General features: G+C 46.2%; 1 protein-coding gene across 2 annotated transcripts in view; it reads right to left on the reverse strand.

The window, feature by feature from the left end:
- EDEM2 (ER degradation enhancing alpha-mannosidase like protein 2) overlaps positions 1-12692 on the reverse strand; it is a 100608-nt gene that overhangs the window by 19723 nt on the left and 68193 nt on the right. Inside the window, exons 1-5 of one of the 2 annotated variants that reach the window (XM_031004929.3) lie at positions 12072-12325; positions 11739-11849; positions 9892-9931; positions 7305-7410; positions 2819-2944 (exon numbers count right to left, since the gene is read on the reverse strand). In XM_031004929.3, coding sequence (XP_030860789.1) covers positions 2819-2944; positions 7305-7410; positions 9892-9931; positions 11739-11849; positions 12072-12178 — 490 coding nt within the window. In that variant the 5' untranslated portion in view covers positions 12179-12325. Of the gene's footprint in view, positions 1-2818; positions 2945-7304; positions 7411-9891; positions 9932-11738; positions 11850-12071; positions 12326-12692 lie in introns of those variants that run through there. The other variant, XM_031004930.3, reaches the window with a different exon arrangement.

Raw genomic sequence — 12692 nt, forward strand, 5'->3', positions numbered from 1 at the left:
GTCCTGCTAGAGTCTGAGCCAGAGAAAGATAAATGTCATAACTGGAGGGCCCTGAGCAGCCACCCAGCCCAGATGCTGTCAAACACTGCTCTGCACAACCTTGGGTTCCTGCTCATCATGAGGGGGCAGGGAGCAGGCTGTGCTCCACACACACTCGCTTTAGCTAGAGAGCTTTAGCTATTTTTATTTATTTTACACTACGCCTTCAAAGCCCAGGCAGGTAACTTATTGTGATGCAGGCAGGGTTTAAGCCACAGAAAGTGGTGGGGCTTGTGGCACAATGACAAGAGTAAGCCCCGTTCAAAGCCATTCATAGACTTTTGGCTCACGCCTATAATCCCAGCACTTTGGGTGGCCAAGGCAGGCAGATCACTTGAGGCCAGGAGTTCGAGACCAGCCTGGCCAACATGGTGAAACTCTATTTCTACTAAAAATACAAAAATTAGGCAAGCGTGGTGGCGCACGCCTGTAATTCTGGCTATCTGGGAGATTGAGGCACAAGAATCGTTTGAACCCAAGAGGCGTGGGCTGCAGTGAGCTGAGATTGCACCACTGCACTCCAGCCTGGGCGACAGAGCGAGACCCTGTCTCAAAATAATAATAATAATAATAATAATAATAAACAAAGCCATTCATAGACTTTAAATAAAAATCTCTGCTTTAAATAAAGAGTATACGGGCTAAATTATTTTTAAAGGGAAGCAAAATAGGATATAAACCACTAAACCACGGATATAGTATGACCCTCGATTTATAGGTAGGGAAAACCATGCCTGTAAAGAAGTAATTCAGCCACAGGTCACGCAGAGAGAGTCAAACAGAGCTGGGACGGGAACGCCTCCCCTGTGCCCACCCCAGCCCCAGTCCAGTTCTCTGCCCGCCCCACCCAAGTGCCTTCTGGTTCAAGACGAGAACTGGACAACCAGCCAGAGGCAGAGATTTCCTCTCCGGGCCTAAAGGTCAAACAACTCCAGAGCAGCCTATGCGTCACCAAACTGTGAACAAAGGTGTCGACACTTCCAAGAACCACAGGGTCTAGCAACTGTGTCTGCCACAGACAAGAAACTTGCTATCTGGCAGGCACCAGCGGGAGAGCAAGTCACAACCAGGAAGGGCTCTAAGCAATATTTCAGAAAAAGTCAGGCTGTAATAAAAAGAAGAGGAGTGACAAAATCCTGTTTCTTGACCTTTTTTTATAAAATGACCAATGACCAAAAATAATTAAATTATAAAGGAGGAGCAGCTAGGCAGAGTTTCCAGAGTTTCCTCCAGGGATGAATCACACAGGACACAATGTCTGCAAGGAGACGCTAAAGCCATGAGCCATGAGCTATGAGTGAGACCTGAACCCAGCTCACCCGCTATCCTCAGCTCTCCCCCAAAGGACAGGCAAGTGCTATGTGAGAAGGATAAAGAGGCCGGGTGTGGTGGCTCACGCCTGTAATCCCAACACTTTGGGAGTCCAGGGCAGGTGGATCACTTGATCCCAGGAGTTCAAGACCAGCCTGGGCAACATGGTGAAACCCCATCTCTACAAAAAAAAATTTAGCCATGCGTGGTGGCGTCTGCCTGTAATCCCAGCTACTCAGGAGGCTGAGGTGGGAGAATCAACTGAGCCCAGAAGTTCGAGAGGCTGCAGTGAGCCATGATCACGCCACTGCACTCCAGCCTGGGTGACAGAGCAAGACCCTGTCTCAAAAAAAAAAAAAAAAAATTAAGAAAGAAAAGGGATAAATAAGTGAGATGGCCAAGAGGTGATGGAAAGCACAGTGTGACGTGTCTGGGTGTGAACAGTCCTCAGAGCCTCCACCACACCCTGAAGGGAACACAGTGTACAGTTGATGCTACTGAGCCTGGTGTTACTGCCCCACTAGACAAAAACACGGAGGCTTGGCCCGCAGCCCTGGACACAGCTTAGCCACAAAACAAATCCCTCTCGTTTTAAAAGTGTTGGAGGTTCTCTAAGCAGTTTCTCCTTCCTGACCTCATTTTAGCCTCTCCAAAACCCGATGCGGTAGGGAGGCAGAAATTATGATTCTCATTTGATAGATGGGGAAACCAAACTGTGGAGAGAGGCCAGACACAGTGGCTCATGCCTGTAATCCCAGCACTTTGGGAGGCTGAGGCAGCCAGATCACTTGAGGTCAGGAGTTTGAGACCAGCCTGATCAACGTGGCGAAACTTCATCTCTACTAAAAAATACAAAAATTAGCTGGGCATGGTGGCAGGCGCCTGTAATCCCAGCTACTCAAGAGGCTGAAGCAAAAGAATTGCTTGAACCCAGGAGGCGGTGGTTACAGTGACCTGAGATTGTGCCACTGCACTCCAGCCTGGGCAACAGAGCAAGACTCTATCACAAACAAACAAACAACAAACTGTGAAGAGAAAGAGTGGCTTGGTCACGATATTGGCTGGCAGAGCTGAGTCTAGAATCCAGGGCTGCTAATGCTCACACCAACACCCTTCCCTGGGCCCCTGTTACTCCAGCAGTGTGCGGAATAACTGTAGTACCTGGGAGGGGACAAATGGGCTCATTCAAAATAAGCGTAATGGCCTTCCACCCACCAGGCTGGCCACCTTCAACCATCCCCTGCAAACAATAATGAGGTCAACTCATCCATCCGGGTCAGGGCCCCAGCAGGCCCTTAAAATGCCCAGGGCACTCCTGATTTCCATGGTGGGTGCCTGGTGGGTAGAAAGACCAAATACACCTGGTGAGAAATACCAGGAATTAATTCAGCACTGCCACTCTCATCTTCAGCAAGGGAAGCAGGACCTACCGGACTTCGTCTCTGCCCCATCTCTGTGTGGGTCTTACCTGGGAGGAGTTTTCGGGCCGCCTCCTCAGCCATTCTCAGGAGAGGCCCGGAACAGGGCCATCCAGCCTCTACTTCCACCCCAGCCTTCTTGGAGAGCAGATGAGCAGACAGGAGTCCTCCTACCACTACAGATGGCACAGAAAGCAAATGGCACAGTCCAAAGGGAAAGACCAAGGGATCAAGGATCTTTCCCCTGTGCGAGTTAAACATAAACACCCTATTGTGGGGCGCATGTTCTCAGGACCTCCTGAGGCTATTTCTCGGGTAAAAACAAACAAAGAAAAACCTCACTCTGTTGGGGTGGCTCACTGGGAAGGAGCTAGAGCCACCCAGCGAAAAAAGAGTCCCTTAATCCCACATATTTCTATGGCGTTAAGTTTATGGGGTTTTCTTCTCTTGGTTCATCACAGGAACAGTGGCTATTTTTTGTAAGTCCCTATTGTGTACCAAGCACTAAGTACTACTGCCCCCTCTTCGTATGAAGATACTGAGGTTCCATGAGATAAAGTGACTTGCCCCAGGTCACCCATCTAGTAGGTGGTAGGGCTGAGTATCTTTGATTCCAAAGCCCATGCTCATTCCATTTGTCACTCTGTCTGTCTCCCAGTCACCTGTCATACCTGGGGGGAAGGGGTAATGGTGGTTATTACCTTTATTTTACTAATTTATCTATTTCAACTTATTATGCAATATTTAGAACTTTTTTTTTTTTTTTGAGACGGAGTCTCGCTCTGTCACCTAGGCTGGAGTGCAGTGGCGCGATTTCGGCTCACTGCAAGCTCTGCCTCCCAGGTTCACGCCATTCTCCTGCCTCAGCCTCCCGAGTAGCTGGGACTACAGGAGCTCACCACCATGCCCGGCTAATTTTTTTGTATTTTTTTTTGTAGACACGGTGTTTCACTGTGCTAGCCAGGATGGTCTCGATCTCCTGACCTCATGATGCACCTGCCTCAGCCTCCCAAAGTGCTGGGTTTACAGGCATGAGCCACCGCACCCGGCCTACTTGGAACTTTTAAAAAGACACAAAGGTTCTTGGAAATACAGCTAAATAGATATCCTGAGTGGCCCTCTCACTGAAAATAACTGGTGACCCTAAGCTTCAAAATTCCCCTCCTCCCTGCAGAGGGGGAATAGGAGACCAAGGTCAGACCTGCCCCAAGTGGAAGTCTGATAAAAGGTCCCTATGTAGGCCAGGCATGGTGGCTCACGTCTGTAATCCCAGCACTTTGGGAGCCGAGGTGGAGATCACGAGGTCAGGAGATGGAGACCATCCCGGCTAAAATGGTGAAACCCTGTCCCTACTAAAAATACAAAATATTAGCTGGGCGTGGTGGCAGGCGCCTGTAGTCCCAGCTTCTTGGGAGGCTGAGGCAGAAGAATGGCTTAAACCCAGGAGGTGGAGGTTGCAGTGAGCCAAGATTGCACCACTGCACTCCAGCCTGGGTGACAGAGTGAGACTCCGTCTCAAAAAAAAAAAAAAGTCTGGGCACGGTGGCTCATGCCTGTAATCCCAGCACTTTGGGAGGCTGAGGCAGCTGGACTGCCTGAGCTCAGGAGTTCGTGACCAGCCTGGTAAACACGGTGAAACCCTGTCTCTATTAAAAATACAAAAAATTAGCTGGGCGTGGCGTTGTGCGCCTGTAGTCCCAGCTACTCGGGAGGCTGAGGCAGGAGAATTGCTTGAACCCAGGAGGCGGAGGTTGCAGTGAGCTGAGATCATGCCACTGCACTCCAGCCTTGGCGACAGAGCGAGACTCCATCTCAAAAAAAAAAAAAAAAAAAAAGAAAAGAAAGAAAGAAAAGAAATCTACATGTATGTACATTATGGTAAAACTGCAGAACACCAAAGGGAAAAATGATCTCGAATGCAGCCAGAATCCATGTAATAATTATTATTAATGCTGGGTGATGGGCACGTCTGGTTCATTATACTATTTTCTCTACTTTTATGTTTGAAGTTTTCCATAACAAAAAGTTTTTAAAAGGAGAAGACAGCCAAAGTGAAAACCCAAACAAGATTCTCTACAAATAAATAATAATTAAATTGACAGATTACTTCTTAACAACAATGAAACCAGAAGATAATGGAAAAATTTTTTAACACAATAAGAGAAAGTAATCATCAACGTAGAACCATACACCCAGCAAAAATATCACTCAAAGGCCAACCAAAGACAGTGGAATAAAGACATTTTCATATAAACAAAAGCTGGGAATGTTTATGAAGCACACACCTGCATTAAAGGAAATTCTAAAGGAAATACTTTAGAGAAAAGGTCTGAGACACGAAAAGAAAAAATAGTCAAAAAAGTGGTAAATAGGCCAGGCACAGTGGCTCACACCTGTAATTCCAGCACTTTGGGAAGCCAAGGCAGGTGGATCACTCAAGATCAGGAGTTTGAGACCAGCCTGGCCAATGTGGTGAAACACCATCTCTACTAAAAATACAAAAATTAGCCTGGTGTGGTGGTGCACACCTGTAATCCCAGCTACTCTGGAGGCTGAGGCAGGAGAATCGTTTAAACCCAGGAGGTGGAGGTGAGCCAAGATCGCGCCACTGCACTCCAGCCTGGGTGGCAGAGTGAGACTCTATTTCAAACCAACAACAACAAAAAAAGTGGTAAATTTATGTGTAAATGCAAAACTTCAACAATATAGAACAAAAATTATAATGTATGGAAGGTTTAAAACAAATAACTAAAATATATAACTGTAGCATATAGGTCAGGATGTTCTCTAAGCCAGGTTTTGCATTATTCAGGAGGAGAACAAAGATTTTCATTAAATTTAGACTTTGATAAGTTATGTTTGTTAAATTTGCTTGGAAAACTATGTAAAAAGCTAGATATTGTACATAATTTCCGTATTAGTAAGAGGAAAATGGAATGGGGGGAAAATAATCTAAAGAAGGCATGAAAAAGGACAGAATAAAGGAACATAAAGAAGATGGCACAGGGCCAGGTGCAGTGGCTCACACCTATAATCCCAGCACTTTGGGAGGCTGAGGGGGGGCGGATCACCTGAGGTCAGGAGTTCGAGACTAGCCTGGCCAACATGGTGAAACCCCATCTCTACTAAAAATACAAAAATTAGCAGGGCACGGTGGCAGGCACCTGCAATCCCAGCTACACAGGAGGCTGAGACAGGAGAATCGCCTGAATCCGGGAGGCAGAGGTTGCAGTAAGCCAAGATTGCACCACTACACTCCCGCCTGGGCGACAGAGTGAGACTCCGCCTCAAAAAAAAAAAAAAAAAAAAGACGGCGGCACAGAGAGCACAATACTGTAGAAATGAGTGCAAATATATCAGTAATTACAGTAAATGTAAATGGATTAAATGTGCCAGTTAAAGATTGTCAGAATGGATAAACACAATATAATACACTATTTGCAAAAGATGTATCTAATCATAAAACTACAGAAAGATGGAAAGGATAGAAAAAGATACATGGGAAAATGTCAACCAAAAGAAAGCTGGTATCACTTATATTCCTATCAGAAATGAAGGTATAAGAATGACCTTCATTTACAGATGACAAACTGGGCTCAGAAGCTGGGAGACACAGCAGCAAGTACAGCCTCAAACTCAGGTTGGATTCCTAAACCAGGATTTTAGACCATGTTGTCCCTCTGCTCTTTTCTCTTTTTTAAACTTGTATGGATCGTATGTCTGGAATATAAGTTTCATTGCAGAAAACATACAAAATAATGGGGAAAAATAGAACTCTGCCATCCAGAGGTGACAGCTGTTAAGTGGTCTAGAGGTTCGATGCAAATAAGGGCTGTGGTAGCTTCACAAGAATCACTGGAAGTCTGCTAAAAATACTGATTCTAGGACCCAACACAGAGATTCCAATTCATTAGGTTTAGGGTGGAGTCTCAACATCTGAATTTTTTAAAAGGTCCCAAGTGGTTCCTATGGGCTACCAAGTTTGGAAGATTAATGCCGTAGATTTGCACTGTCCAATACAATCATCACTAACCACATGTGACTACTTAAATTTAATATCATTAAAATTAAATGAAATTAAAAATTCAATTCCATAGTTGTAGTAGATACATTTCAAATGCTCAATAGCTCATGTGGTTCGTGGCTACAATACTGGACAAAACACAGCTATAAAACATTTCCATCATTGCAGAAAATTGGATTCGACAGACAATAAGTTCCAAGAAGGCAAGGATCATATCTTTCTTGTTCATAGTTGTGTGCCTAGTATCAAATACATATTAAAGAGGTGAGTAATCTGGTGTATTTCTTTCCAGTCTTTTAGTCTCCTGCTCACTTTCATATCTGAAACTGATAGGGAAATCCTGAGACTTCCCCACCTCACCCTCCAGGAGGGAGGAAGAGCTCTGTCGGTCAGAGGTTTTGGCCAAGGGTCCTGGCATGGTCAGTCCTTAAAATCCTATGTACCACTTCTTGGTTTACAGAGGCAACTTCACACTCTTTTTTCTTTTAAAGGTCCTAGAGAGCAGCCCTTACCTCGAATGTTTGTTTCAAACACAGAGGCGTTCACATCAATATCAAAGTCCACGCTGTCCTGGAGCACTTCAACCACTCTTTGGAATTCTGAGACATTCCCCAAAATCTGGAAATAAAAAAGAGACCTGACAATGAGGCTCTTACATGCGTGGAGGCAGATTCAGAGTCTGGGATCCTATGTTGATGTGGCCCTCACTAATTCCACTTAAGACCTCCAGTTTCTGTCCTAGGATTGGTGACAGCAGAAGAAAACACTGAGAGCTAGAAATCATCTAGAGACTTCATACCGAGAGACTGGTTAAGTAAATTCCTAGGTCCCAATTAAGAGTCACGATGTCGTCATTTAAATGGACACAATATAAAGAATGCAAACTACACATAGAAGTCTTAGGTTTTTTGTTTCGTTTTTTTGAGACAGAGTCTCGCTCTGCTGCCCAGGGTGGAGTGCAGTGGCGTGATCTTGGCTCACTTCAAACTCGGCCTCCCGGGTTCAAGCGATTCTCCTGCTTCAGCCCCCTGAGTAGCTGGGATTATGCACCACCATGCCCGGCTAATTTTTGTATTTTTAGTAGAGACGGGGTTTCACCATGTTGATCAGGCTAGTCTCAAACTCCTGACCTCGTGATCCACCCGCCTTGGCCTCCCAAAGTGCTGGGATTACAGGTGTGAGCCACCGCACCTGGCCAAAAGTCTTAGTTTGACATTTGCAGTAGATACCAGTTGTCACTTTCAACCTTGTGGAAAACAGAACAGGTTGGTTGGCCCAAAACAAATTCATTCCTACCCTCTTTACCTCATGACTCCCACCAGAGGTTGGAAATCCAGAAGCTTTCTCAGCCTCCTTTGCTGCTGCAGTTGATTGTGTTACCCAGTCAATTCTGACCCTTGAGAGGTCTACTGGGGGCACTTCTGGGAAGGCTTCTGTTTTCTTAATACCAAGGGACAAACACAGCTAACATGGCTTTTAGTCTCTCTCTTTCTGCCTTGAACTCAGACTCGATTTCTGAAGCGATGGCAGCTATGTGAGACCATGAGGTACTAAGCATTAGAATAAAAGCCAAAACACTAACGATACTAGAATGCAAAGCTACAAAGAGGCTGGTCTCTAATGACACGGTTGAGTAGCTGACCCAATGCTAGAAATTACCTCTAGACTTTCTTTTACTTGAGAAAATAAACCCTCTTTATTTAAACCGTTAGCCAAATGTAATCTCAGTCTCTCTTCTTTTAATAGTAACATCTCAATTTACCCTCGAGGAATCACTCTTCCCCAGCAGTCACTCCTGTGGTTTGGGAGAGGCTGATCCCATCCCTCTAGCTGTGGAGTGGGTACTTGACCTGAACCAGTCCAAGTCTTTTTTTTTGAGACAGGGTCTTGCTCTGTTACACAGGTTGGAGTGCAGTGGTGTGATCATAGCTCATCACAGCCTCGAACTCTGGGGCTTGAGCAATGTTGGCCTCCCAAAGTGCTGGGATTACAGGCATGATCCACCACACCTGGCCCTTTTTACCTTTCTAAGCATCAGGTTTCTTTTATATCTTTTTTTTGTCTGAGACAGGGTTTTACTCTGTTACCCAGACCAGAGTGCAGTGGTGCAATCTCGGCTCACTGCAACCTCTGCCTCCCTGACTCAAACAATCCTCCCACCTCACCCTCCTCCCTAACAAATGGAGCCACAGACATGTGCCATCATGCCTAATTTTTTATATTTTTGGTAGAGACGGGGTTTCACCATATTGCCCAGGCTGGTCTTGAACTCCTGTGCTCAAGTGATCCTCCCGCCTTGGCCTCCCAAAGTGCTGGGATTACAGGCGTGAGCCACTGTGCCCAGCCCTAAGCATCAGCCCTAGCATTGAGGTACTAACCTCAAGAAGTTGTTAGAATTAATACATGTCTGTACTAAGCCCTCCAGAAACATACTAACTAGTCACTGATATTATTTCTTTATAATTTTTTTTGAGATGAAGTTTCACTCTTGTCACCCAGGCTGGAGTGCAATGGTGCAATCTCGGCTCACTGCAACCTCCGCCTCCTGGGTTCAGGCATTTCTCCTGCCTCAGCCTCTCCAGTAGCTGGGATAACAGACATGTGCCACTATGCTGGGCTAATTTTTTGTATTTTAATAGAGATGGAGTTTCACCATATTGGCCAGGCTGGTCTCAAACCCCTGACCTCAGGTGATCTGCCTGCCTCGGCCTTCCAAAGTGCTGGGGTTACAGGTATGAGCCACCATGCTCAGCCTGATACCCTTTTATTATCATTGAACATGGCCACTAGAATGTAAGCCTCTGAAAACAGGAGATGTCAAAGTCTCTGTATCCCCCATAGAGCTATGCAAGCCTATCACAATTCTCCGTACATAACAGGTCCTCTATAAATGTTTGCTAAATAAATGAATCTGCATAAGTTGTAGTTCGTTTTTCCCCTATCTAGCTAGGCAACCACAGCCGGACGCTTCAGAATCATGAGATGCAAATCAAAGGCCTAGGAGAGGAATTCATTTTTCACCCACAGTCACGCTGCCAAAAGAGGAAGGATGTTGGTTATGTAACAGTGGAAAGGAAAAGAAACAGACGAGATACTTACCAGCAAGGTGTCCAGTGCATCAATTAGAGTCAGAGAAAAACTGCAAAAGGACAGAAATCCCAGCCGCTTAGTAAGAAAATCAAATACCAGATATTATGGCTGCCCTAGATCTGATCCCCCTAAAACTAAATGAGGCAAAGTAATGCCTCTGCCTGTCCCACTTACAGTCACAACAGAGAAACCACAGTGAAAATCGCAGGTATTCTCTGACCCACTTAATGCACCTGGGAGGGTTGGCTGATGTAGCTCAATTGTAATTAAATACATCACCTATAGTCTGGCATTCTCCTCTACCATTGGGAGGCAGTATAAGATTGCAGCTTATAAAAGCACAGGCCTTTCACCAATTTTCACGTCTAGGAATTTAACTCACAGTGAACAGCTGTTTGAGAGTGTTCATGGCAGTATTGCTTAGAACACCAAGAGGCTGGAAAGAACCCAACTGTCCACCCATTAATGGCTGATTAAACTGTGTTATAAACAGTGCAAAACTATGAAGTTATCAAAAAGATTGTTATCAAGACTTCTATGTGCTGATGGAAAGATATTTGAATTGTTTTTAATGAAAAAGTCAGAGTGGTTTAGTATGTTTCCATCTGTTTCAAAAAGACATGCTGACAGAAAGCAGACAGCAATTGTTAGGGTCAGTGGTGGTGCAGGGATGAACTATAAAGGGCCACAAGGGAACTTTTTAAAGTGACAGAAGTGTTTCATATCTTGACTGTGATGGTGGTCACTTCAAACGAGTGTAGGCTGGGCACGGTGGCTCATGCCTGTAATCCGCCAGCACTTTGGGAGGCCTAGGTGGGTGGATCACCTGAGGTCAGGAGTTCATAGAACAGCCTGGCCAAATGACAAAACCCGGTCTCCACAAAAAAAATAGCCGGGTGTGGTGGTGGGCTCCTGTAATCCCAACTACTTGGGAGGCTGAGGCAGGAGAATCGCTTGAAGCCAGGAGGCGGAGGTTGTAGTGAGCCAAGATCACGCCATTGCACTCCAGCCTGGGTAACAAGAGCGAAACTCCATCTCAAAAAAAAAAAAAAAAAGAGTGTATTTTATTTATGTAAATTATGCCTTTAAGAAGTTCATTTTAAAAAGATACACATACACACATCTATATATATAATGGTATAAACCAAGAATATTTCTGGACAGATACAAAGGAAAGTTAATAGTTGGAATTCTAGGGTATGGGAGATATTTATTGTATATAATCTTTTACCACTTGAATTTGCCATTTGTATTTACTTTGTTTCAACTTAAAAAAATAAAAACCATCACAAGTTTTGAGTTTAATTTCTCCCGACCTTAGCACATTCGTGTGTAAAACAGGGATAATGGCACCTAACTCGTAGGGGTATTAAGATACTGAGCTGAGATCTGAATGACAAGCAGCAGCCAGTGATGGGAGGAAAATGGGGAGAGTGTATTTCAGGCACGGGGCACACCAACTACAAAGACTTAAGTTTTAGGAGTGTCACACTCCTTCCTGGATCTGAATGCCCACCTACATAATGAAAGGGGTGGGTTTTCTAATTCTTGGAGCCCTTGCACAGTATCTCGTTACTCCAGAAATTGCCTATGTCCCCACAGCTGATGCCTGTTACTGCTGGGGCTGAGCCCAGCCATCCAGCCCACCCGGCTAATCCAGGACTTTTTTTTCACTGCGAGATGCTAAGTGGATCCTGGAGGTGATAGTAAGAATTGCGGGGAGCGCGGCTCTAACTCAGCTGGAAGCTTTCTGGTGCCGGTGAGGAGACCATGAAGCCACCAGCCCCAGCTGACCCGCCCGCCGAGGCCCAGAGAGTCAGACCCTGGCCGCCCCTTGCCCCTCCCCCTCGCACTACCTGCCCCAGGTGTCGTGCCCGTCACAGGTGAGAGGTCGCAGCTCATCGAAGGGAAAGGCATTCTCCAGGTAGCTGTCGTAGGCGTGGTAGAACATGGCCCTGACTCGCTCCCTGGGTGGGGGACGAGAAATCAGGCATGGGGCAAGAACACAAAAACAAGCGGGGGAAGAACAAGATACAGGGCGGAAAGTGGGAATCACTAGCTGATTTCTCCCTGGGACCTAGCGGCTGGGTCGGAGCAAGTCGGGGTCTGGGATGGACGGAAAGGGAAAGGACCCGGTTCGCGCTTCCCATTCCCCAACTGCGAAAGGGCGGGAACCTGGCCTCCTTCACCTGTAGTGGGCGGGATCTGGCGCGGAGCCGTCGGGACCTGGCGCACCATGGTGCAGAGGCAGCAGCGCGCACAGGAGGCCGAGCGGGATGAGCAGCCGGAAAGGCATAGAGCTCGTGTCCTCTCAGCGCCCCCGCAGCAGCAGCAGCCACTGCAACCAGTTCATCCTGGGAGCTGCTGCGGGTTCTTCCGGGGATCCGCGCCACTGCGCCTGCGCGCTGAGAAATCAGCCTCTCACTTCCGGACTACAAGCCCCGGAATGCAATGGGCAGCGAAACGCGGCCGAAGAGCAACTTCGGATATACGGTTTCGGCAACACTGATCAACGTGTCTTAAAGTCAGTGGCTGTTGTTACTACTGTTATTAATTAATGTTTTAATAATAACAGCTAGCATGTATTGAGCACTTATTGTGTACTAGTACTGTACGGAGCATTTAAAATGCATTCTCTCATTCATTTTTTTTCAACAACCTTAGTAAGTGTGAAGGCAGGGTAAGCATGAGAAATGTTCAGCCTTTACCATTATTATCTAGCAGGACGAGCCGCAGACAAAACTCCTCAGACACCGGGTTAAAGAAGGAAGGAGCTTTATTCGGCCGGGAGCGTCAGCTGACTCACTTCT

Source organism: Gorilla gorilla, chromosome 21, assembly GCF_029281585.2.
Source record: "Gorilla gorilla gorilla isolate KB3781 chromosome 21, NHGRI_mGorGor1-v2.1_pri, whole genome shotgun sequence".
NCBI lineage: Eukaryota > Metazoa > Chordata > Mammalia > Primates > Hominidae > Gorilla > Gorilla gorilla.